The sequence below is a fragment of the Lepus europaeus genome, chromosome 5, assembly GCF_033115175.1.
Source record: "Lepus europaeus isolate LE1 chromosome 5, mLepTim1.pri, whole genome shotgun sequence".
Taxonomy (NCBI): domain Eukaryota; kingdom Metazoa; phylum Chordata; class Mammalia; order Lagomorpha; family Leporidae; genus Lepus; species Lepus europaeus.
Genome location: NC_084831.1, coordinates 108,371,329 through 108,398,108, shown reverse-complemented (window position 1 = coordinate 108,398,108; position 26,780 = coordinate 108,371,329). Strand labels below are relative to the sequence as shown.

Sequence of the window (26,780 nt, the reverse complement as noted above, 5' to 3'; positions counted from 1 at the left end):
CCTATCTGCTAGTTCATTCTCCAAATGCTGGTAGTAGCTGGGGCTGGGCCAGGCCAAAACCAGGAGCCAGGAACTCAGTCTGGGTCTTCCTTGTGAGTGTTGTCTCCCAGGGTGTTCCTTAGCAGGAAGCTGTAATTGGAAGCTGAACTGGTCTTGAAACCAAGCACTCTGATATGGGATATTGGTGCCTTAACTACTGTGCTGGATGCCTGCCTCCAGTTAGTATTTCTTATTTTGTTTTGTTCCTCTCAGCAAATATATATTGCTTCCTATATGTTTATTGCTCTGTGCACCTAAGTTGGGAACAGAGCTAAATGGAACATAGGAATGTGATGTGGAGAGAAATTAGTCTTAGAAATGGTTACACCTTTCCAGTTCAGGTAGATTCGAACTACCTGACAGTGTTGTTGTTCTCTCTCATTTCATTTCTCCCAATTTCCTGGGTTATTCCAGCCAAATCTTCTTTCTCTTCTTTAATTTTTTTTTAAATTTATTTGAAAGACAGAGTTGCAGAAAGAAAGAGAGAGAGAGAGAGATTGAATGAATTGCTGGTTCATGACTCTGCTGGGCTGAAGCCAGGAGCCTGGAACTTCATGTGTGTCTCCCGTGGGAGTGGCAGGGGTCCAAGCTCTGGAGCCTTCTTTCAGTGCTTTCCCAAGCACATTATTGGAGAGCTGGATTGTAAGTGGAGCAGCTGGGATTGGAACTGGTACTCTCGGGGCATGCTGGCTTCATAAGGTGGCAACTTAACCCACTGTGCCACAATGCCAGCTCCCAGCAACACTTGGAACACTGATTGCACTGGACTTTGTCACTTGGACTGGCCTTTCATTTATGTAATGAGGCCATAGATGTAAATTCCTTTAACTCCCTTGTCCACCTGCAAATGTATCTGCAATTTTTCATTTTTAATTATTTTCTGGGAAAAGAATTATTTTTTAAATTTTTTATTGAAGTCAATGTATTTTATTTATTTCTTTATTTGACAGGTAGAGATACAGACTGAGAGAGAGAGAGAGAGACAGAGATAAAGGTCTTCCTTCCGTTGGTTCACTCCCCAAATTGCCTTTTACCGCCAGCGCTGCACCGATCTGAAGCCAGGAGCCAGATCCTTCTTCCTGGTCTCCCATGCAGGTGCAGCGGCCCAAGCACTTGGGCCATCCTGCATTGCCCTCCCGGGCCACAGCAGAGAGCTGGCCTGGAAGAAGAGCAACCGAGACTAGAACCTGACACCCATATGGGGTGCCGGCACCACAGGCAGAGGATTAGCCAAATGAGCCACAGCGCGGCCAAAGAAAATAATTATTAATGATTGAAGGCTTTGCATGACTGCTTGAGGACACCGGAGAGGCTAGAGCTGAATAAAAAGTTTATGAGGTCATTCAGAGAGTTAAGAGATATTTAAAGCACGGCATGTAGTTCTAAAGGTAAATTGGTACAGTTTTGACAAGTTGATCACAAATGGTTAATGGAAAAGTAGTTGACCTCTATTTGTTTTCTTTCTTTTTCTTTTCTTTTTTTTTTTTTTTTTGGACAGGCAGAGTGGATAGTGAGAGAGAGACAGAGAGAAAGGTCTTCCTTTGCCGTTGGTTCACCCTCCAATGGCCGCCGTGGTTGGCGCGCTGCGGCCAGCGCACCGCGCTGATCCGATGGCAGGAGCCAGGTGTTTATCCTGGTCTCCCATGGGGTGCAGGGCCCAAGCACTTGGGCCATCCTCCACTGCACTCCGTGGCCACAGCAGAGAGCTGGCCTGGAAGAGGGGCAACCGGGACAGGATCGGTGCCCTGACTGGGACTAGAACCCGGTGTGCCGGCGCCGCAAAGCAGAGGATTAGCCTAGTGAGCCACGGCGCCGGCTCTGTTTTTGTTTTGTTTCAGAGTTGTGTACTGGCTTTTGATGTGACATGTGCTTCTTGTGATTTGCAGTTGGAAATGGTTAAAAGCAGTCTCTTAAATCTGAAAGCTCTTTTTCATCTTGTAAATGTTGGTGTAACCAAGTCTTCCTCAGTAAAAATAACTGCATTTCAGATTTGAATTATATACACACTAGCAATTCTCTCCACACCACTCAGGTCCTTGATGATGCTAGTTGAACACATGATCTATGCAGAATTCACCCATTATATTTTGGCTAAAACACTTTCCCCTCATTTTGAATAATTGTGTAATTATCCATGAATTTACCCTTGCCAGAAACTTGAGAATCATCTAGAATTTATAAATTCCTCCCTTGCTGTAACTGTTTTGTCATTATGCAGCTATTCATTAAGTCCAATTGATTCTGCTTCATCTTAAATTTATCCTCTATATTTCTGTTATGACTACTTTTGTAGTCTTTTATTTTGTAACTAATAGGCCAGCATTTTAATTAGAGAAGAAGTACTTTAGTGTTTTTTTTAAGCGTGTGGGCTGTGGAATGAGACAGCTTGGTTTCAGATCTTGGCCTGCCTATTTTACTTTGCTATATGGCTTTCAGATTTCCTGATTTCCCTGAACCTCAAGTTTCTTGCCTTAAAAGAGGGGAGAGTAATGGAACCTACTTTATTGGGCTGTTATAAGGACTAAATGAAACAAATATGTATGAATTCATGGCTAGCGCCGCGGCTTAATAGGCTAATCCTCTGCCTGCGGCGCTGGCACACCAGGTTCTAGTCCCGGTCGGGGCACCGATCCTGTCCCGGTTGCCCCTCTTCCAGGCCAGCTTTCTGCTGTGGCCAGGGAGTACAGTGGAGGATGGCCCAAGTGCTTGGGTCCTGCACCCGCATGGGAGACCAGGAGAAACACCTGGTTCCTGGCTTCAGGTCAACGCAGTGTGCCGGCCGCGGCGGCCATTGGAGGGTGAGCCAACGGAAAAGGAAGACCTTTCTCTCAGTCTCTCTCTCTCTCTGCCTGTCCAAAAAAGAAAAAAAAAGAAAAGAAAAGAAACAAATATGTATAAATTCTTAAGAGGTACTGATTTTAAAACTTTATATTAATGCAGAGTTAGATGTGATTTTATCATTATTGGCTCCTGTCCTCAGCACAGCTCTCATTCCCCAAAGGCAGTTTAAAATTCTTTAGTGAGGGTAAAAGTACAGAGTAGAGCAGGGTTGGGCTGGGAAACACCAAACAGTGCATGTGACCCGAGAGTCCCAATTTTGGTCAATCAAACTGAAAATGGCATGAATTTAGTATTGCTGCCTGTGTCTTAGAACAGTTGTTATCACAGTATGTCCCTTGGAGCTGTAGCTTCGCATGGAATCCATCTGTAGTCTCTGAAACTTGTTAATGGGTGGATGAGCAGGATTGGACAGATTGTTTTGCTTCACAATAACTGCATTGCATTTTATGTGATTCAGTTCTCCAGAGCCTCACTATATTGAAACAAATTTCTTGGCATTTCTTTTTCTTTTTCTTTTTGTTTTCCTTTTCCTTTTCCTTTTCCTCTTTTTCTTTTTCTTTCTCTCTCTCTCTCTCTCTCTCTCTCTCTCTCTCTCTCTCTCTTAAAGATTTATTTATTTGACATACACAGTGATGGAGAAAGAGAAATCTTGACATCCACTGGTTCACTCCCCAAGTGACGGCAAAAGCCAGGACAGGACCATGCCGAAGCCAGGAGCCAGAAAATTTATCTGTGTCTCCCATGTGCATGGCAGGGACTCAGGTATTTGAGTTGTCATCCGTTGCTCTCCAGGTGCTTCAGCAGGAAGCTAGATCAGAAGAACAGTAACCAGGACTCAGACTTGGGCACTCCACTTTGGCTTACAGGAGTCCCAGTCAGTAGCTTAACCCACAGCACCCACCTGGGTTCACAGGACCTTCTGTTGTTTATTTTTATTTTATTTACTTGAAAGAGCAACAGAGAGCACAGAAGAGACAAAGAGATCTTCTGTCTGTTGGTTCATTCTCCAAATGGCCTGTAATAGTCAGGTCTGGGTCAGGCCAGGAGCCAGAAACTCACCCTGATTTCCCACATAGGTGGCACGGGTCCAAGCAGTTGGACCTTTACTGATGCCTTCTCAGGCATATTAGCTGGGAGCTGGGTTGGAAACAATAGTAGCTGGGACTTGAACCAGTGTTGCATGTGGCAGCTTAACCCAGTGTGCCATAAACACTAGTCCCTCACCATACTTTCACTCTGTTTTAGTATCTCAGTTTTCCTTTCATATGATAATTAAAATGATTTTCTTAAACTGAAGTTAAAAATATAAATATTTCCCAAACTTAGGCATCTTTGTGTTTACCTTTAGTCCATGTATATTAAGATGTAGCAACTTCTTCTTCTTCTTCTTCTTCTTCTTTTTTCTTTTTTTTTTAATATTTGTTTGAAAGGCAAAGGGAGAGGGAGAAAGGGAGCCTTTATCCTCTGATTCACTCTTATAATGGCCACAACAGGCATGGCTGGGCTAGGCTAGACTAGGCTGAAACCAGAAGCCAGGAGCCCCATCCAGGTCTCCCAAATGGGTGGTAGGGGCCCAAATCATTGGGCTAACTTACAATGTCGTCCCATGTGCATTAGGACAATACTGGATCAGAAATGGAGCAGCCAAGACTTGAACTGGTGCTCCATATGCAAATGGGATGCTGACGTTTTAATCTATAGGGTCACAATGATATTCCTTAGTATCATTTTAGTAGGGATTTAGAATGAGAAGAAGACAAGTGTGTGTGTGTGTGTGTATAGATATATATCACCAGACTGATATACCATTATGTCAGTCTAGGATTGAAATTTATAAGAATCTTAATTAACTTGGCTGCAGTTCAAAAAAGGAAAACACCTAATATTACACAGGTAAAATTGATAGTATCATAATTTTGGATGTTTCTTGCTAAGAACATAGAATATCTCCATCTTTTGTGCCCTTTCACAAGAATATTTCTTCATTTAGCTGTAGGAAATTTTTCATTAATTTGGTATTTTATATACATGTAATTATATATATATATATATGAATTTAGATATTTTCTGCTCTCTTGTATGCTCCTTTTTTATTTTCTCAGTTTGCATGCTGTTTCCTACTTTCTAGCTGAGGCGACAGTCTCCAGGGCCAGTGTTGGGAATGATGATCTACTAGAATAACTTACACTTGTAAAAGCTTGTATTCATGGTTGAATTCTAGTACAGTGAAGGGAGGAAGACAAATTAAAATCAGCAAAGAGAAAAGCTACATGGTATGACGTCCAAGAGAAAGCAGGTGCAAGCTAGGTGTCTTCTAATATAGAACAGGGAGGTGCATAGGTATTCCAGCAACAGTCTGAAACAATACACAGGAATATTTCCAGCAGAAAATCTGTCTTGAGGTTTTCACTGAGGCATCAGTCTCATAGTAGTGCATCCTTGGCAGAACTGACATCAGTTAATTGGACTTTAGTCCACCCTGGAATAAAATCTGTGTACAGTATGATTCATGGCTTCAGGCATCCTAAAATAGGCATTCTCCCATAAGTCACACAGTGAGTGTAACCTGTCTGGCCTGACCAATATTCTGTGGCCCCAAGCCTCACATCCAGAACACTCATTTACAGACTATTCCGTGGGTCAGAGCTTATCTCTCAGGAGTCAGTGAAGGGCTAGTCCTATGGTAGGCCATTCTTAGGAGTGTGCAAAGTGACTAGTCAATATGTGTTCATTCTTCAGGACTATATAGAAGGTACTCATCTCTTCAGTAACAACTTAAGCTGTTTCCAGGAAGACTTAGTTTTTCCTGGAACTTTGCCCCCATACTCACAGTTTTTTCAGTTTTTTTTTTTTTTATACCGTGTTTCTTAAAAAGGTTTTTCATTCATGCTACCTCAAATGTGAAAGTGCAAGGAAAATACTAGAAAATGTGCACTGTGAGAAACTATATATGGATTGTTTTTGCACAAAAATAAATTTATCTTTAATTCAGTTTTTCTATAAGTTTTTTGAAGCACCCTCCTGTTTATCTTTTACTCCTTACTGTTTCTTCCTTTTGAAGCATTTTTGTGTATTTTCAGCAATATCTTTACACATATTTTGCTTACAGTATTTTGTTTGTAAAATACATGATAATTATCAATATTAAACTGTTTTGTTTAAAAATCTATAACCATATATTTGAATTTGTTCTAACAGTGTCTATGATGTCTCCTGGGAAACTGTGATACTGCCTCTTTTATGTTTTCATTTTCCACAAGAATGACTATATGTGGTTCTGCAGCTCTTTGGGACTCTCTATCTTAGTCTTTATATCATGCTTCTTGTAGTTTTGTTACAGTGTAAACCGTATATACTAGTCTGAGCCCTTTCTTGAAAACAAAGATTGTGTCATTTATGTGACATCCTTAATTTCATGGCTGGCACATAGTAGGTATATTGCTATTTTTAAGTTCTTAAGCTTCTATTTAAAAATCACATATATAATTTATAAATGTAGTGAAATATGTATTTTATGCATACATATAATATTTTCTGTTATTTGAAGGCCAGATAGAAAAGTCTTCTTTCTGCTAGTTTATCCCTCAGTGCCTGTAACAGCTGAGGCTGGGCCAAAGCCAAGCTGGGAGTTGGAAACTCAGTCCAGGTCTCCCATGAGGTGACAGGGACTCAAGTACTTGAGCCATCACCTGCTGCCTTCTAGGGTGCACACTAGTAGGAAGCTGGAATTGGGAGTGGAGGTGGGGTTAACCCATCTCTGATATGGGATGTGGGTGTCCCCAGCAGCATTTTATCTACTGTACCAAGCACCCACTCCTAGCTTCCTTTTATTGCCTCAGCAGTTTATCTTTTTTTTTTTTTTTTAAGATTTATTTGAAAGTCAGAGTTACAGAGACAGAGGAAGAGAGATCAATCTTCTGTCCACTGGTTCACTACCCAGATGGCTGCGACAGCCAGGACAGAGTTAGGAGCTTCATCTCGGTCTTCCCATAAGGTGACAGGGGCCTTAAAACTTGGGCTATCTGCTGCTGCTTTTCCCAGGCCATTAGCAGAGAGCTGGAAAGTGGAACATCTGGGACACCAACTGGTGTCCACATGGGATGCCAGCAATTTATCGTTTCTGATAGATGCTAGAACACTAGCAGGTGAAGGCAAAGATGACTTTTCTTCCCACATCAATATAAACTAAAGCATATCTGAATCATATTGGAATTTATAAGATGATGGATTGTGTATCAGTTTTCTGTTGTTGCTGTAACAAAATGAGCGAAACCTTGGGTGGCTTTCTGTAGGTTAGAAATTTGAAATTGGCTTCACTAGGTAAGTCAGTGTTGGCAGCATTGATTGAGTTTGGAGTCTGGGGGAGAACCTTTTTCCTTGTCTCTATTAGCTTCTAGTTCACCTGTTTGGATTGTGGCCCCTTCCTTCATCTTAAAAGTACATTGCTTCAATCTCTGCATCCATTGTCAGGTGGCTTCTGCTCTTTGTAGTCTAATTCTCCTCTTAATTTTTAAAAAGGATTTATTTATTGATTGATTTGAAAGGCAGGGTTGCAGAAAGAAGGAAAGACAGAGAACTCTTTCATCTTCTGGTTCACTCCCCAAATGACCGCAGTGGCCAGGAGCTAGAAGCTTCTTCTGGGTCTCCTGTGTGGGTGTCAGGGACACAGTTGGGCCATCTTCTGCTGCTTTCCCACACATATTAGCAGAGATCTGGATTGGAAGGGGAGCAACCAAGATATGAATCGGTGCCTGTATGTGACGGCAGCATCGCAGGTGGCAGCTTAACCTGCTACACCAAAATGCCAATCCCTAATCCCCTTGTTAAAATACCACTTGATTACAGTTAGGACCCACTGGATGATCACTACTGCAAAAGCCCCTTTTTCCATGCAAAAGAGCATTCATAGGTTCTGAAGGTTAGGACCTGGATTTCTTTTGGGATCATTATTCAGCTAACCACATACTATAATAAAGAATGACTTTTGGGGGAGGGCCATATTTCATGTTTGTTTTCTCTTTGAGAACGGTATCATTTTTCCAAAAGATATATAGTTCAGTGGGGTTTTTTCTATTCATATCTTAATGCTCTTTTCTTTGATCTTGTCTGTGACATATTAATGAATAGTTCCATATGAACATTGTGCACAGTTTCCTTAGTTTTTCCTGAAGAATATTTTTAAAATGTTGTCATTTTTGTTGTAGTTGGTGTAATACGGTGCCCAGTATGTCGCCAAGAATGCAGACAGATAGACCTTGTGGATAATTACTTTGTGAAAGACACATCTGAAGCCCCTAGCAGTTCTGATGAGAAATCAGAACAGGTATGCTTTTCAATTTTTCTTTATAATCCTGTCTTGATATTAAAATGTAATTGATAAAAATCTTTGGTTAAGTAATTTAGAATAGCTTTGCTGTAGCTCATTTTTTTAAATTAAAAATAAAGGATAACTTTGTTCTATACCCTTGAGCTTAGCTAAATGAGAATTGTGTCACTATATATAACATTAAAAAAAAATCACAACTTACCCTGACTTTGGGTTCTGGGTCTAAAATTTTGACTACCTGAATATTTAATTTGTAAGGAAAAGGATTTTGTTGGCGATAAATGGATAACAAAATTTTATTCTATGTATAGAAAATTAGCCAATATTTTTGAGAACAAGTTAGCATGTTTTCACCTTTATTTTGTGGACCTGTGTTTGTCAATGTAATGTAGATTAGCATTTCATGTTTTTAGGTATGTACTAGTTGTGAAGACAATGCAAGTGCTGTTGGCTTTTGTGTAGAATGTGGAGAGTGGCTCTGTAAGACCTGTATTGAAGCACATCAAAGAGTAAAGTTTACTAAAGATCACTTGATCAGGAAGAAAGAAGATGTCTCAGGTAAGATAGATTGTAATTAACTTCCCTCTATAATATTTTCTACTTACTCCTATAAACTTTGAATACCAGCATCACTAAGGATTTAGGAAAGCATACAAAATTTTATGTTTAGTTTAAAAAAAAAAAATCTTTGTTTTATTTTGCTGCAGAATCTGTTGGGACATCTGGTCAGCGCCCTGTTTTCTGTCCTGTACACAAACAAGAGCAGTTGAAACTTTTCTGTGAAACATGTGACAGACTGACCTGTAGAGACTGTCAGCTACTGGAGCACAAAGAACATAGGTATAGAAATCATAATTGCTTACCAAGAAATTTTTAAAATAATTGTAAAATTTGCTTAAAGCAAATATTGTTTCTATAATTTTGTCTTGAAGCAATATGTATTTCATTTAATTGCTTCCACATTCATATCTAATTGTCTTATGAGTATTTGTTAAAATTTATCATCATGCAGGTTTGGGTTTACAAGAGTGGAATTGTATTATTTCTTTGTTTGTTTTTCCAGTGTATCAAATAAACTTTTTACAAGTGTGATATAGTATTTAGGTTGTAGGCTATCATCTGGAAAGGCATATTCCCACGGGATGTCTAACTGATAACTATTTTTACATCAAACCATAAATATACCAGCTTAATATTGGATGTATACTTTGCAGAAAAACTAAAGATTTATAAACAAATAAAAATAGTCATTGATAAATAACTTTGTATTTTAACTATTTTTCCCATATAATTCAATAATATTCACTTATCCAAAGGCATTTCATCTGAACTGTTTGGAATTGTAATGAAACTTCTAGTTAGATATATAACAAAATTCTCCATTAAATTTCCTTAGCTTCCATGGCATATATTTATTACAAGTAAAAAGATAATTTAACCTCCGTAGTCCAAGATTTTCTGAAGTGCTTTTCTGATTAAATGGAAGTAAATTTCATGAATATATTGTCAATAAAGAGTAGAAGAGGTTGGATTAATTACACCTAAATATGTTTGTTAGCTGTACGTTTTCTTAGATTTTTAATTCATTAGAATTTTTGAGGTTCACTAGAATCCTCCTCCTCCTCCTCCTCCTCCTCTTCTTCTTCTTCCCTTTTTTTTTTTTTTATTTTTTATGTTTGAAGATTTATCTATTTATTTGAAAAGGAAAGTCACAGAGAGGCAGAGAGAGAAAGATCTGTCCATTGGTTGACTCCCCAAATGGCCGCAGTGGCCAGGACTCAGCCAGGAGCGTCTTCTGGGTGTCCCACGTGGGTGCAGGGACCCAAGTATTTGTGCCATTTTCTGCTGTTTTCCCAGGCGCATTAGCAAGGAGCTGGATCAGAAGTGGAGCAGCTGGGACTCAGACTTTTGCCTATGTGGAATGCCTGCACCGCAGGCAGCAGCTTCAACTGCTGTGCCACAGCACTGGCCTCAACTAGAATCTTCTTAAAGAGGGAATATGCTAATCCTAATTTTTTAACAGTTGTTGCATTCTTAGTTTGCCAGGCAGTTTTCTGAATGCTGAATGTTTATTTCATTTATACCAACTACCCATGAGATTTAAGTGCTGGTATTAGGACTACCTTAAACTAACAACCTCTGTGGACTTGGCAGTTCTGGTGGTTCCCATTTAGCATGTCCAATCAAGATTGGCCTTAAGGTGAACTTCCATGCCTTCTGTTTTATAATACTAGGCAAATGAAATATTTACTAGTTAGATATAGTATCCATCCTAATAATATGTTCAGGCCATGGAGATATAATCACTTCCCATAGAGCCTGTGAAAACATTTCAAATCTAATTTAACCTCTCACGTTTAGTATCAGCAGTCACTCTTTCCTCCCAGTTTAACCTTCAACAGATTTTGACATCAGAATACATTTGGCTTCCCTGTCAAAAACTCTAGAACTACTTCTTATCAACCCCCTGGCCTTTTTACCCTAACACATGAGTATGTTACCTTGATTTCCAAACTGGTAGGTTGAGTTAAGAAAATCCTGCCTCACCCAAGAAATATGAGGTTAGGCTTCTCATTGTCATCTTGTCTCTGTGGCTCTTCTCAACCCCATTTTTAAAATTTTATTAAGTTATTTGAGAGGCAGAGAGAAAGAAACAGAGAATATCCCCATCTGTTGATTTATTCCCCAAAGGCCCACAACAGCTGGGATTGGGCCTCTCTGCAATCAGAAGCTGGAAACTCAGTCGTGTCTCCCATGTGGTTGGCAGGGATCAGCGACTTTAGTCATCACCTGCTGCTTCCAAGGGTGCACATTAACAGGAAGCTAGAATAAGAATCAGAGCCAGGACATGAACCTAGGGACTCTGATATGGATGTGGGCGTTCCAAGTAGCAACTTAACGGCTGGGTCAAACGTCCATCTTATTCATCCATTTAAAAAAAAAAAAACTTCCATCTTGTTAAGTCCCTTGACCTGCTCTGCATTGTTTTTCAATGAATCTGTTAAATTTTCTTAACATCTGTAACAACTATCAAGGGAAGCTGAGACAGTAAATTAGATAAGGCTTTTGCTGTCTTTGCTAGATTTTTGTAGTGATGAAGTCATGTGGTTTGTCTTTGTAAAAGGGGCCCCTTAATCACAGTATTTGCCACTTGGCATGAGGCATACACAGTGGATGATAGTCCTGTTACCATAGTGCCAGTTCAGCATGACTTGCATAAGAAGCATATCAGTTTCTTATTCTGGGGAGTTCCATTTGGCATTCATAAGAGGAGGACAGTTGCTCTCTTCAGGGTAAGTTTACAGTGGCTTTGATCTCGTCCACCAGGCTAGTTGTTCCCTAAGGAATAACATGCTGTGTTTCTGGATCACGTGTAGCCATCTGGTTGTTCAGTTGGGAGCTGTGGGTCCTGCATCAACCGAAACGTGCTCTATCATTCTGCAGCATTCAGACCAAAGATCCTGCCTCTATGTTAATCACGTTGACAATCTGTTTTAGTGTAAGATTTTTCTTCAGGAAGCTGACGGTGTTAATCCATAAATGAGACAATTCCTTTTTCTCTGATTTCAGTAGTTTCTTGGTTTCATCTTTTTCTCACATGGATGAATTTTTTTTAATGTTTATTTTTATCTACTTAACGATGGGGGGAATGTGTATGTGTGAGAGAGTGTTTCCTTCCCCTAGTTCACTCTCCAAATGCCTGCAATAGCCAGGGCCAGTTTAGGCTGACGCCAGGAACCCAGACCTCCATCTAGGTCTCCCATGTGGGTAACTGAGGTCTAAGCACTTGGTCATCATTTGCTCTCTCATGGAATGCATTAGTAGGAAGCTAGATTAGAAGCAGAGGTGCTGGGACTCAAACCAGCACATTTTATATGGAATGTGGGTATCTGTGGTAGCCCCTTAACCCGCAACACTCACCCCTGGACTACCTTCTTGTTGCCTGAAGTTGTAGTGGTACTGGCTAATGTCCCAGCACAAAATTTGATAGTTTTTGAAATTATTGTGAGGCTAGTGACCATGGCTCAGACCAAATATGAGCTTATCCCAGTATTGAGTCTATCTCAACCGTCTCTTATTTTCATTTTAACTATTACAGATAACAGAAGCAAAATATATAATTAGTCTTACTAGTTTTTATTTCATTACTTACCTAGTGAGTCATTTCAACAGGAGTTGGTAACTATTTTTTTTAAAGATTTATTTATTTATTTGAAAGTTAGAGAGGAGAGACAGAGATTTTCATCTGCTGGTTCACTCCCTAAATGGCAGCAATGGTTGGAGCTGGGCCATGCGAGCCAGGAGCTTCTTCTGGGTCTCTTATATGGGTGCAGGGGCCCCGGGACTTGGACCATCTTCTGCTGCTTTCTCAGGCCATTAGCAGAGAGCTGGATCAGAAGTGGAGCAACCAGGACTTGAAATTGTGCCCAGATGGGATGCCGGTGTTGCAGGCAGCAACTTAAACCGCTACACCACAGCGCCAGCCCCAATTTGATAATTTTCTAGAACTCAACTCCCTGAAAGTTGTTTTATGTATGGTTATGTTTATTATAGTGGACAGGATACAGATTAAAGTCCTCCAAAGGAAAGGCTTAAGGAAAAGTCCAAGAGATTTTCAAATGTGGAGCTTCCATTTGTTTTCCCAGTGGGATCATGAACAGTGTTAACTCCTCGTGTCAGTGATGTGTGATAATTCGCATAGAAAGTTGCTGACCAGGGAAGCTCACCCAAGCTGTGGTTTTGAGAATTTTTATGCACTGCCCAAGTGGCAGACTCAGTCTCTAGGACAAGCCCTCTTGAGGTTGACCTGACAGGATGCGACTGAAAGCTCCACTGTAAATCATATTATTAGCATAGACTGGTTTGGCTCAAGGTCCTTAAGTAAACAAAGATACTTTATTAGGTAGGGTATTTTAGGGGCTTAGAGGTTGCCTTTATCAGAAACTGAAGGCAAAGGCTAGACTTCTGTTGGGGCAAGGTTAAATTCTTCACCACTTAGTCTGCTGTCTCCCACCTGCACTCTGGGCAGGAACTGCCTAGTTCCAAACCCTTATACTTGGAATTTTTTAAACTTTAGAACATTCTCCTTATCTTTTAGGAAAGATATTTAACCATAAAGCCAGTTTATTTCTTTGTTCTCTTAATTTCTGTTCTTTTTCCCACTTCTCTTGTCTAAGCTTAGGTCTTTCAGAGCTAATCTTTAAGAGTCTCAGTTTCTTTTTTTTTTTTTTGACAGACAGAGTGGACAGTGAGAGAGAGACAGAGAGAAAGGTCTTCCTTTTGCCGTTGGTTCACCCTCCAATGGCCGCCGCGGTAGGCGCGCTGCGGTCGGCGCACCGCGCTGATCCGATGGCAGGAGCCAGGTGCTTCTTCTGGTCTCCCATGGGGTGCAGGGCCCAAGGACTTGGGCCATCCTCCACTGCACTCCCTGGCCACAGCAGAGAGCTGGCCTGGAAGAGGGGCAACCGGGACAGAATCCGGTGCCCCGACTGGGACTAGAACCCGGTGTGCCGGCGCCGCAAGGCGGAGGATTAGCCTAGTGAGCCGCGGCGCCGGCTAAGAGTCTCAGTTTCTTCCATATTATTGATCAAGTCAAATTTCTTACCTCTTCTTGAGTCAGCGATACAGCTGTGATAATGTTATATTTTCAGTCTATTTAATAATCTACTTAATAGATTTTAAAACAGTTTTGGTTATATAGCATTAATATGTATGCAGATCCATGGTTTATCTGTTTCTTGTTTATGATGTTGTATAACTGAATTTATTTTTACTCTTTATTAGCTTGACCATAGGGTTGTATTTTTTTTTTTTTAACTTTATTTTATTTTGAAAGGCAGAAAGAGAGATCTTCTATCCATTGATTCACTCCCCTAAATGCCTGCAACAGCCAAGGCTGGCCATGCTGAAGCCAGAAGCTGAGAACTGGGTCTCCCATGTGGGTGGCAGGGGCCCAAACTATCTGAGCCATCACTGCTGCCCCTTAAGGGTATACATGAGCAGGAAGCTGGAATCAGAAGTGGAGCTGGGTCTTGAACCCCAGGCACTCTGCTATGAGATGCAGGTGTCCCATGTGGTGTCTTAACTGCTGTGTCAGTCACCTGTTCCTTTGTGTCATTTTTAAATGGAGAAAACGTACTACTCACTAACAGTAGAGCTATTATTAATTAACATTATAACCTATGCATTTTCTTTTCTCTCTCACTCTACCTTTAAACACGATTTATTGAGGGCCTTGATTTCATTTACTTTATGTTCTCGGAAGCTGTTCATGAAAAAGAAGGCGGCTATACTGCTGCTTACAATTCTGTACTTCAAAGCATTACATGATTGGTAGGTAAACAATGGGGCTATTCCTTTTTTCTGTCAAAACTATCTTCATAGTCAATGAATAAAAAAGTACCAATTAGAGTGGACATTTAGGCTAGTGGTCAAGATGCCTGCTATCCCATATTAGAGAACCTGGGTTTGATTACCAGCTCTGTTACTGATTCCAGCTTCCTGGTAATACAGACCTGGGGAGGCTCAATTATTTGGTGAGTCCTTGCTCCTTATGTGAGAGAACTCAGTTGCATTTCTGGCTCCCAGCTCCAGCTTGGGCCATAGGAGGCATTTTGAGAGTGAACCAGCAAGTGGGGAAGTACACATGCCCTCTTTTTCATTCTCTGTCTCTGCCTTTCACTCTCAAGAAAGAATCTTAGTCTTTATAAATGAAGATTCAGATTGTTTTTTAAGATTTATTTATTTGAAAGAGAGAGAATTCTTCTATCTTTTGGTTCACTCTATAGTTGACTGTAATGGCCCAACCTAAGCCAGGAGCCAGGAGCTTCTTCTGGGTCTCTCACGTGGGTGTGGGGGCCCAAGCATTTGGGCCATCTTTTGCTGTTTTCCCAGGCACATTAGCGGAGAACTGGATCAGAAGAAGAACAACCAGGAATCAAACTGGCTCCCATGGCGCTGCAGGCAGCAGCTTTACTCTGCATGCCACTACGGTGGCCCCAGCTTCTCTCTCTTTTTTTAAATTATTTATTTATTGGAGAAACTGTATAAGAGAGCTCCCACTGACTGATGCACTCTTCCAGTGCTTGCAGTGGGAGCCAGGCACCGGCTCCATGTCTCCCACATCGGTGGCAGGTATCTAGTCACTGGAGTCAGCAGCAGAATTGAGTATCAATGCCCAGATGCTCTGATAACGGGATACAAGCATCTGTGGGATGAATGGCAGCCTCATAGAGCTTTATTTGAAGTAGAATTGACAGAGAGGGTATACACTGAGCAGAAATAGAAAATAAGGAGGAGGAGAAATGATAGTAACTTGAATTAGTATGTTAATAGTAATGTTAATCAGTGGTCAGAGTTGGGTGTTTTGACAGTGGAATGAACAGGAATCACCATTGGTTGAGTTATGAGGCTGACTCCTAGAGACACATGGCTGTGGAAGATAAAGCCTTTAGTAGTACCCATTAAAATCAGTGTGCAGCAAGAAAGATAAATTATAGTCATTATGATCATTTTATGGATTAGGTGAATAACCAGCCATGTAACACAAACCTAGCATTATTCTAAGTCTCATGCTTATACATCAGAATTCTAAATATAATCTGTATTATTTAGCTATCATTTTTCATTCTTTCACTTAAACCTCAGAAAAATTTCATAACAGGTGTTTTAACAGACTGGATAAAGTGTGAAAGAATTAAATTTATTTCCTGAAAAATCTTTCATATTTCTTGCTTTGCAATTAGAAGGTATAACTTCTTGAGAAAAAAATGTTTTAATTTATTTCAAAGGCAGAATTACAGGGTGGGGTCAGGGAAGAGATATCTTCCAAAATGGCCACAAAAGCTGGGGCTAGGCCAGGCAGAAGCCAGGAGCTAGGAACTCCATCCAGGTCTCCTATGTGGGTGGCAAGACTTGGGCCATCTTCCACTGCTTTCCCAGGTGCATTAGCAAGGTGCTGAATCAGAAGTGGAGCAACCAGAACTTGAACCAGTGCTCATATGCAATGCTGGCAATTGCTTAACCAGCTGTGTCACATGGTGGCCCCAACTTGAGAAATTTAAAGTTGGGAAATAGATGAATGATTTGGTGGGTCTGAAAATTGACCTAGTATAGCTACATGCAAAGGACACTTAGAGGAAATGAATCAATTTATTTTTTAGAAACTTGAAACAACTCAGATCCTAGAAATGATCTTTGTCTTGATTGTTGGGCTTATTCTCTAGAGAGATAGAATGAGAGATTCTGTGTTTGAGGGTATTAGAGCCACATGGAAGGTGAGGATGAAGTACTAATGCAGCTAAAATCAAGAAAATTAATTGTATATCTGCCCACTACACTGTGGGACCTTCACTTCTTCTATCTTACATCCAGATTACCAACAAACAGTGACACCCCTCCCCCCATATTACTGTCTTTTTTTTTTTTTTTTTTTTTTTTTTGACAGGCAGAGTTAGATAGAGACAGAGAGAAAGGTCTTCTTTCTGTTGGTTCACCCCACAAATGGCCACTACGGCCGGCGTGCTGCGCCGATCTAAAGCCAGGAGCCAGGTGCTTCCTCCTGGTCTCCCATGTGGGTGCAGGGCCCAAGCGCTTGGGCCATCCTCCACTGCACTCCTGGGCCACAGCAGAGAGCAACCGGAACTAGTTGCCAGCGCCGCAGGCGGAGGATTAGCCAAGTGAGCCACAGCGCCAGCTTACTGTCTTTCTTTACCTCCCTCTTTGGAATTATGGACCTTTTCATCTCCTGGAGAAAGTGAGTGACCAGCAAAGAACTCTAAACATTGACATTTGAGGTTCATTTGTAGTAAAAAAGCTATCACCCCCAAATTGCATAAAAGTGAATCCTGTCAGTTCATATGTTCTCCTCCCTCCTTCTCTCTCTCTCTCTCTCTCTCTCTCTCTGGATTTGTCAGTGTTCAACAATGATTTTTGATAGTGGAGGAGGGCCAAATTTGGGGATGTGTACAGAATTTCCAGCCTCTTCTCACTTGGCTTCAAATATTTATAGAGACTGGAAAAACTAAGTATTTTCTTTTTGTGTTCCTGGTACTAGGATAACTTTAATACACAACTTAGATCCATTTAAAAATAAGGAGAATTCTGCTTAATGGAGTTTTTGAGAAAAAATTGTGTTTAAGAGACAAATGTTGCTGGTATTAGCCTTTTTTCCGACTTCTTCCTTTGTTGCATTTGGATATGATGTCTGGAACTGTGACATCATTGTGTACATGGGAAGGTAAAGCAAAGATAATCTCAAAGGTTCTAGATTGTGTGTTGAACTGACACCATCAGCTACCAATTTCTTTCTTATATGAGTCACTACTAGTCATGGCATTTCTGATTGACACACTCACATTCCGAAGATCAATGTGCACTGAAAAAAAAAAAAAAAGAAAAAGTTAACAAAAGTAAATATAAAACAAAATTAATAGTGTTTTGAAAGAGGAAAAGTTGGCCACAAAATGACGGGATCTCTGTAAAAGTCCTAATCAAGATAAGAAGGAACTCTTAGAAGGATGATAACTGAAATAAGAAAGTTAGCAGACTTGGTTGCCCAAATCTAGATAAGCTCCTAGAAAATAGACTAGCCAGAGAAAATTTAAAAAGGGGTGGGTAGTTGTCTCTGTGGTAAAGATACCACTTGGGATGCCTCCACACTGAGTGCCTGAGTTCAGATCCTGGCTTCACTTCCAATTCCAGCTTCCTGATAATGTACATTGTGGGAGAAAGCAGGTGATAACTCAAGGTCTTAGTTCCCTGTCATCTTGTGGGAAACACAGATTAATTTCTAGCTCCCAGCTTTGGCCTGGCCCAGTCCCAGCTGTGTGGGCATTTTGGGGAGAGTGAACCAGTGGATGGATGGTCTTTCTCTCTCTTTCAAATAATTGAGAATAAATATAAAACTTTTAAAAACCAAGAATATTATGAGTTTCAACTGACAGTTGGTATGAATTTTAAAGAAAAAAAATTTGGAGGAAAATAGCGTATAACTAAAGCAAAAAATTCTCCGAAGAATCTATAGTCACCAAAATGAAACGTCCCACTTAAATGCCCAGAACAATGATTATAAGAAAGACCTGTATAAAGATGTATGTCATAATAAATTGATAGTGTGTTGTAAATTAAAATTAAGATCAAGAAAGTTTCCAAAGAATAGTAGTAAGTGGGACTGGCGCTGTTGCGTAGCAGGTAAAGCTGCCGCCTGCCGTGCTGACATCTCAAATGCAGCTGCATGGGAGACCCGGAAGAAGTTCCAGGCTCCTGACCTCGGATTGGCGCAGCTCTGACCATTGCAGCCAATTGGAAAGCGAACCAGTGGATGGAAGATCTCTCTCTGCGTGCCTTTCCTCTCTGTGTAACTCTGACTTTCAAATAAAATAAATAAATCTTAAAAAAAAAAAAATGGTAGCAGTGGGTGACTATCAGTGAAGTGGGAATCGAAATACTTTTAACTGTTAGCATCCTATCAACAGTGTTCTTTTTTTAAAGATTGTGAGCAGCTACTATATCACTAAGTCTAGAGGTTGTTTCTCAGTTGTCATTGGAATACCTTATGTATTAGCATTTGACATATTTGATCATTCTTTTTTTTTTTTTAAGATTTATTTATTTATTTGAAAGAGTTACACAGAGAGAGGAAAGGCGCAGAGAGAGAAAGAGAGGTCTTCCATCCAATGGTTCACTCCCCAATTGGCTGCAACGGCCAGAGCTGCGCCGATCCAAAGCCAGGAGCCAGGAGCCAGGAGCTTCTTCCAGGTCTCCCACATGGGTGCAGGGGCCCAAGGACTTGGATCATCTTCTACTGCTTTCCCAGGCCATAGCAGAGAGCTGGATTGAAAGTGGAGCAGCTGGGTCTTGAACCAGCCCCCATGTGGGATGGTGGCGCTTCTGGCCAGAGTGTTAACCCACTGCACCACAGCACCAGCTCCATGATCATTCTTTTAATATATTTTATTTACTTGGCTCTATTAGAAGACCTTGTTTAGTTTTCTCCCAGTGATGCTAATCACTTACTCTCAGTCTCGTTCATTTGTTCTCCTAATGTTGGCTGTGCCAAAACTTATACCATTGCTTACACCTACAGTTTTGTGGCATACATACCGTCCATATGCAGTTCTAGATAGGCACTCCTGAAGTTTCATAGTTTTCTGTTCTGCAGACTCTGATATCTCTACATGAAAATTTGCTATCTCAAAATTTAAGATCTGAAACTGAATTACTGATTGCCCCTTGCAAAGCCTTTTCTCTGGCGTCCTTGTCATCTGCCTCTCCTGCAACCACCAGGTTTGTGGCATTTGCATTTTTGCAATTGCATAGGCTAAAAATCTTGGCACAGTCTTTAGCTATACTCCTTTTTTCATACCCAGATAAAAACTCACCAGAAAATCTCTTTTACTTCATGTTTGAAATATTAACATGAAATTGGACATTTTAAAGATTTATTTATTTTATTTGAAAGAGTTACACAGAGAAGTAGAGGCAGAGTCAGAGAGAGAGAGAGATCTTGATCTTGATCTTGATCTTGATCTTGATCTTCCATCCACTGGTTCACTCCCCAGATGACTGCAATGGCTGGAGCTGCCCAGAACTGAAGACAGGAGCCAGGAGCTTCTTCTGGGTCTCCCACGTGGGTGCAGGGGCCCAAAGACTTGGGCCATCTTCTGCTGCTTTCCTAGGCATAGCAGAGAGCTGGATCGGAAGAGGAACAGCCGGGTTTCTAACTGGTGCCCATATGGGATGCTGGCGCTTCAGGCCAGGGCATTAACCCGCTGCGCCGAGCATGAGACACTCATGCTTATTCTGTTGCTACTTACCTAGTCGTTTTTTATAAGCTGCTGCACTTTACTTATTTATGGTTAAAATAGCAGAAATTAAAGATTTATGTTTGAAAGGCAGAGTTACGGCCGGCACTGTGGCTCACTTGGCTGATCCTCTGCCTGCGGCACTGGCACCCCAGGTTCTAGTCCCAGTTGGGGCGCCGGGTACTAGTCTTGGTTGCTCCTCTTCAGTCCAGCTCTCTGCTGTGGGCCGGGAGGGCAGTGGAGGAGGGCCCAAGTGTTTGGATCCCTGTACCCGCATGGGAGACTGGGAAGAAGTACCTGGCTCCTGCTTTCAGATTGGCAGAGCACCGGCCGTGGCGGCCCTTAGGAGATTGAACCAATGGAAGGAAGACCTTTCTCTCTGTCTCTCTCACTGTCTATAACTCTCTCTCTCTCTCTGTCTCTCTCTGCCTGGGAAAAAATTAAAAAAAAAAAAAAAAAAGGCAGAGAGAGGAGTGAGAGATCTTCATCTGCTGGGTCACTTCCCAAATGGCTGTAGCAGTTGAGGCTGGGCCAGGCTGAGGATAAGAGCCTGGGGCTTCTTCTGGGTCTCCCACATGGGTTCAGGAGTCCAAGTAATTGGGCCATCTTCCTCTGCTTTCCCAGGTGTATTAGCAGGAAGGTGAATCAGAAGTGGAACGGCCGGAGCGGCCAGGACTCAAACTTGCCTATATGAGACTCCAGCATTGCAGGTGGCAGCTTAACATATGATGCCACAATATCAGCCCCAGAATTAATTTCTGAAACAAGTGAAAACTCACCTGTTTAGGCCGCTCTACAGTTTTTTTCCTGGTTCTATGTCAGTAAGTTTCTGTTGAATAGATCAAATGTCTGACTTTATGTCAAATACTGTTCTATATCCTTTAGAGTTCTTAGTTAATAAAACAAAGACTTCTTGTATGAAGTTTATGTTTGAATTAACTTTTAAGTTATAGGGTATATTTAGAAAGTGATTATTACTATACAAAAAAGAAAAGCATTACAAAGTAGATTAAGAATGAAGAGACAGTTACAATCAGTTACAGACTCAATCTCACTATTTAAGTTACATTTCATTTAAACAGAGGCTTGATAGACCAACTGTAACAAAAACATTCTGGGCCGAGCAGCAGCATATCTGAAATGTTTGAGAAACAGCAAGAAAGCCAGGGTAGTTGTATTAGAGGAATAGTGAGAGTTTTAACAGATGAAGTGCGTGTGGCCTGTGAGACCACTATGAGAACTCTGAACAGGAGAGCCAGAGCCACTGCGGTTTTAAGCAGGGAAGTGACACAGTCTGCCCAAGATAATGCTGTAGTACCAATGTTAAGAATGAACTGAAGAGAGGTTATAGTAGAGACAACTGAAGAGACTTCTGCAGTTAGACAAGCAAGAACTAATGGTGGTTAAGACCAGGGTAGGGAGCATAGAAGGTTAACCCTGCACCTGCAATGCCAGTGTCCCACATGAGCACCAATTCAAGACCCGGCTGCTTCACTTCCGATCCAGCTTCCTGCTAATGCACCAGACTCAGACTTGAACCAGTGCTCCAATATGGGATGCCAGTTTGCAGATCATGACTTAATCTTCTGTGTCATAATACCGGCCCAGGGACTTGATTTTTAGTGAGTCCTGTTTCTACCATGTCTCATTATTACGTGGAACACTTTCCTGTACAATAGAATTTTATTACAATAAAACCCACATAATTATTTGTCAGTAATAATTTCATGAAAATTTGATTTTCTCATGTTATATAAACAACTATATAATATCTTTGATTTTGCCTTTTGGGCTACATAGTCTAAAATATCCAGATGAGTGTTTGACTTAGCAGTTTAAATGTCACATCCATATCAGAATACCTGGATTCAGTAGTCGACTCTGGGAGCCAGAGTTGTGGTATGGCAGGTAAAGCTGCAGCCTGTGACGCTGGTAACTCATATGGGCACTGGTTCATGTCCCAGCTGTTCCACTTCTGATCCAGCACCCTGGTTATGTGGCTGGGAAGGTAGCAGAGGATGGCCCAAGTACTTGGGCCCTACACCAATGTGGGAGACCTGGAGGAAACTCCTGGCTCCGGGCTCCCTTCTAGCTCAACCTTGGCCATTGATAGGATGCTAACAGTTAAAAGTATTTTGATTCCCCTTCACTGATGGTCACTTACTACTATTCTTTTTTTTTTTTTTTTTTTTTTTTTTAAGATTTATTTATTTTATTTGAAGGCCAGAGTTACACAGAGAGAGAAGGAGAGACAAAGAGAGGTCTTCCGTCTGCTGGTTTACTTCCCAGTTGGCCACAACAGTTGGAGCTGTGCCAATCCGAGGCCAGGCCATTTGTGGAGTTAAACAGCAGATGGAACACTTCTCAATCTTTGTCTCTCCCTATCTCTGTAACTTTGCCTTTGAAATAAAACAAATCTTTTAAAAAAATTAATTCCCAATTGCACAAATAGTTCAGAGCACCTTTGTTCTTTAAATTGGATTGTTTCCTCTGGTTATACTTAAAGTAATTATTGATTATAGATAGGTTTAAGCCTACAGTTTGCTATTTGTTTTTATTTCTCATGATTTGTTCTGTTGTTTCTACCTTCTTTTGAATTTACAGATCTTTTTTTGATATTCCATATTATATCTATTTTGGTTTTTTTAAGCTGTACTTCTTTTATTCTATTTAGTATTTGCTTTTGAGATAATGACAAACATCTCTGACTTAATATCTGCTTATAATATTGTCTGGATTCTTATTCTACAGATACAGTAAATTTTAAAAAAGGATAGGTCTATTTATCTAGTCCTTCTGTGTACTTTTATGATATCATTCACTTTTATATACATTATTATGCACCATACCTTTCAGTGCCTTTTTTTTTTTTTAAGATTTATTTTATTTATTTGAAAAACAGAGTTACAGAGAGAGGTAGAGACAGAGAGAGAGGTCCTCCATCCACTGGTTCACTCCCCAGGTGGCCGCAACAGCCGGAGCTATGTTGATCCAAAGCAGGAGCCAGGAGCTTCTTCCCACGTGGGTGCAGGGGCCCAAGGACTTGGGCCATCTGCTACTGCTATCCCAGGCCATAGCAGAGAGCTGGATTGGAAGAGGAGCAGCTGGGACTAGAACCGGTGCCCATATGGGATGCCGGCACTTCAGGCCAGGGCTTTATAACTCGCTGCACCATAGCGCCAGCCCTATCAGTGCCTTTTCTTAAAAAAAAAAAAAAAAAAAAAAACAAAAAAAACAAAACTTTTTGTTTTTTAAAGGTTTATTTATTATTTTGAAAGTCAGAGTTACACAGAGAGAGGAGAGGCAGAGAGAGAGGTCTTCCATCCACTGGTTCACTCCCCAATTGGCTGCAATGACTGGAGCCTCGCCGATCTGAATCCAGGAGCCTCCTCTGGGTCTCCCATGTGGGCACGGGGGCCCAAAGACTTGGGCCATCTTCTGCTTTCCCAGGCCACAGCAGAGAGCTGGATCGGAAGTGGAGCAGCCGGGTCTCGAACCAGCACCAACATGGGATGGCAGGGCTTCAGGCCAGGGCGTTAACCCACTGTGCCACAGTGCCAGCCCCAAAATTAATTTTTAAAAGATTTATTCTGTTTGAAATGTAGAGTGACAGAGATATTTTCCATCCTCTGTTCCACTCACCAAATGCCTGCAACATCCAAGGCCAGACCAAGCAGGAGCCAGAAAGCCCATCCAGGGCTCCCACATGAATGGCAGGGGCCCAGACACAAATCATCATCTGCTGTCTCCCAGGTACATTCGCAGGAAGCTGGATTGGAAGCACAGAGTAGCTGGGACTTGAACCCAGCACTCTGATATGGGATGCAGGCGTCCCAATTTGTGGCTTAATCTGGTACACCACAGCCTACATCCAGTTAGCTGTCTTTCAAGAATGTTATGGGAAGGGAAAATAAAAATCTAATGTTTGATATCTGTCGGTGTATTATGATTTTTGTTTCACCTCATTTCTTGTAAGTGAATTTCCATCTGTTGTTTTCCTTTGGCCTGAAGAATGTTCTCCAGCATTTCTGTTCTGTAGGTCAGGTAACAATGAATCTGCTCATTTTCTGTTCATAAGAAATCCCTCAGTTTAGAAGGGATAATTTGCACTAGAATTCTGGGTTGAAGGGTTTGTCCCCCCATCCATAACATTTAACAGATGCCATTACATTGTATTTGAAATCTTTCATACTGTTCCTTTCTGAATTTTGTATGGCTTTTCTTTGTTTTAAATTCTTCCTTTGGTTTTCTCATTTAATTTTGTTTTTCTCTTATTTTATTCTGTATGGATTTCTGTGCTGCTTTTACAAGCTGTTTAATTTATTTGAAAGAGTTACAGAGAGAGGTACAGACTGAGAGGTTCCCATCTGCCAGTTCACTCCCCAGATGGCTGCAGTGGCTGGAGCTGAGCTGATCCAGAGCCAGGAACCAGGAGCTTTCTCCAAGTCTCCCATGTGGGTGCAGGGGCCCAAGGACTTGGGCCATCTTCCACTGCTTTCCCAGGCCACAGCAGAGAGCTGGATGAGAAGTGGAGCAGCCCAGACTAGAACTGGCACCCATATAGGATACTGTTGCTGCAAGTTGGGGCTTTAACCTCCTGCGTCACAGCACCAGCCCTGCTTTCACCTCTTTATTTTATTTATTTATTTTTTTTGACAGGCAGAGTGGATAGTGGGAGAGAGAGACAGAGAGAAAGGTCTTCCTTTTTCCATTGGTTCACCCCTCAGTGGCCGCTGCGGCCGGTGTGCTGCGGCCAGCGCACTGCACTGATCCAAAACCAGGAGCCAGGTGCTTCTCCTGGTCTCCCATGCGGTTGCAGGGCCCAAGGACCTGGGCCATCCTCCACTGCACTCCCGGGCCACAGCAGGGAGCTGGACTGGACGGGACGGAATCCGGCACCCCAACTGGGACTAGAACCCGGTGTGCCGGTGCCGCAGGCGGAGGATTAGCCTGTTGAGCCACAGCGCCGGCCTTCTTTTACCTCTTAAGCTCATGTTTTCATCATATTAGGGAAATTGGCTGTTATTTCTTAACAAAAATTTCTCCGTACTTTTACTGTCTTCTAAGACTCCAGTTACACATAACAGCCTGTCCTAGGGGTTTCTAATACTTTGTTAATTTTTCTTCAGTCTGTTTTCTCTTTTATCTTCAGATTGGATACTTTTTGTAGGTATTAAGTTCGTGTTCACTACTAACCTTTTCTTCAGACATCTTCCATTTGCTAAGATCATCTAGTAATTTTTTTCATTTTAGTTATCCTTATTTTCTAGGACTTCGGTTTCTTTTTTGGAATTTTTTCTTTATTGAGATTACCTGTTCATTCTTTAAGAACCTGTGTTTATGGGGTCAGCACTATGGCAACAGCGGGTAACTCCCCGGCCTGAAGTGCTGGCATCCCATATGGGCGCCGGTTCGAAACCCAGCTGCTCCACTTCCAATCCAGCTCTCTGCTGTGGCCTGGGAAAGCAGTAGAAGATGGCCCAAGTCTTTGGGCCCCTGCACCCACGTAGGAGACCTGGAAGAAGTTCCTGGCTCTTGGCTTTGGTTTGGTGCAGCTCCTGCCTTTGCAGCCAGTTGGGGAGTGAACCAGTGGATGGAAGACCTCCTTCTCTTTCTCTCTGTGTAACTCTGACTTTCAAATAAATAAATAAATCCTTAAAAAAAAAAAAGAACCTGTGTTTATTAAAATTTTTGAACGCACAATAGCCCACTTAAATTCTTAACTTATTGCAACATTTGGACCATCATGGTGTTAGTTTCTGTTGAGTGCTTTTTTCTTTTTCTTTTCTTTCTTTTTAAGATTATTTATTATTATTATTATTTTTTAAGATTATTGATTTGAAAGGCAGAGAGAGAGGTCTTTGCAACCGCTGGTTCACTCCCCAAATGGCTGCAACTGCTGGAGCTGAGCTGATCCAAGTCCCGGAGCTAGAAGCTTCTTCTGGGTCTTCCACATGGGTGCAGGGGCCCAAGAACTTGGGCCATCTTCCACTACTTTCCTAGGCCATAGCAGAGAGCTGGATTAGAAATGGAGCAGCTGGGACTCGAACCCATAAGGAATGCGGGCACTGCAGGCAGTGGTTTTAGCCACTACGCCACAGCGAGTGCTTTTTTTCTTTACTATGAATCAGACTTTATTGTTTCTTTGATTGCTTACTGATTTTCTTATGGTTTAGATATTGTAGAAATTGTAAATTCTGTTATCTCTCCTCTACAGCCTGTTGGTTGTTCAGGTAGGCAGTTAAATTATTGGATAATCACTTTACTTTGATCTTGTCTGAGTTTGGCTTCATGCTTTGTTAGTAACGATCTTTGAGGAAAGCCCAAGATAGTTCCTAAAATTCTTTAACATGGCAGGACTCAACTTCCAAACCGTTTTTTTTTATTTTAAGATTTATATGCTTATTTACTTGAAAGGCAGAGAGAAAGATCTATCTCCCATCTGTGATTCACTCCCAGAATAAACACAACAGCCTGGAGGTGGGCCAGGGTGAATCCAGGATCCAGGAATGTCATCTGGTTCTTTCACATGAATGGCAGGGACCCAAGGACTTGGGCCATCCTCCACTGTCGTCCCAAGCTCATTAGCAGAAAGCTGGATCAGGAGTGAAGCAGCCAGGACTCAAACCTGCATGCCAGTATGGGATGCTGATATCACAAGTGGTGGCCTAACCCATTGTGCTCCGGTGCCAGCCCCCTTTAAAGAGTTTTATAATTTATTATGTGCCTCCCATAGCTGCTGACACTCTTTCCCTCAGTGTGTCCTTGGC

The 26,780-nt window shown here is 41.5% G+C and overlaps 1 protein-coding gene across 2 annotated transcripts in view; it reads left to right on the top strand.

Moving 5' to 3' along the window:
• TRIM33 (tripartite motif containing 33) overlaps positions 1-26,780 on the top strand; it is a 142,215-nt gene that overhangs the window by 66,931 nt on the left and 48,504 nt on the right. For both annotated transcript variants that reach the window (XM_062192014.1, XM_062192013.1), the window contains exons 2-4: positions 8,085-8,203; positions 8,620-8,764; positions 8,914-9,046. In XM_062192014.1, the coding sequence (XP_062047998.1) occupies positions 8,085-8,203; positions 8,620-8,764; positions 8,914-9,046 (397 nt within the window). The remainder of the gene's footprint in view (positions 1-8,084; positions 8,204-8,619; positions 8,765-8,913; positions 9,047-26,780) is intronic.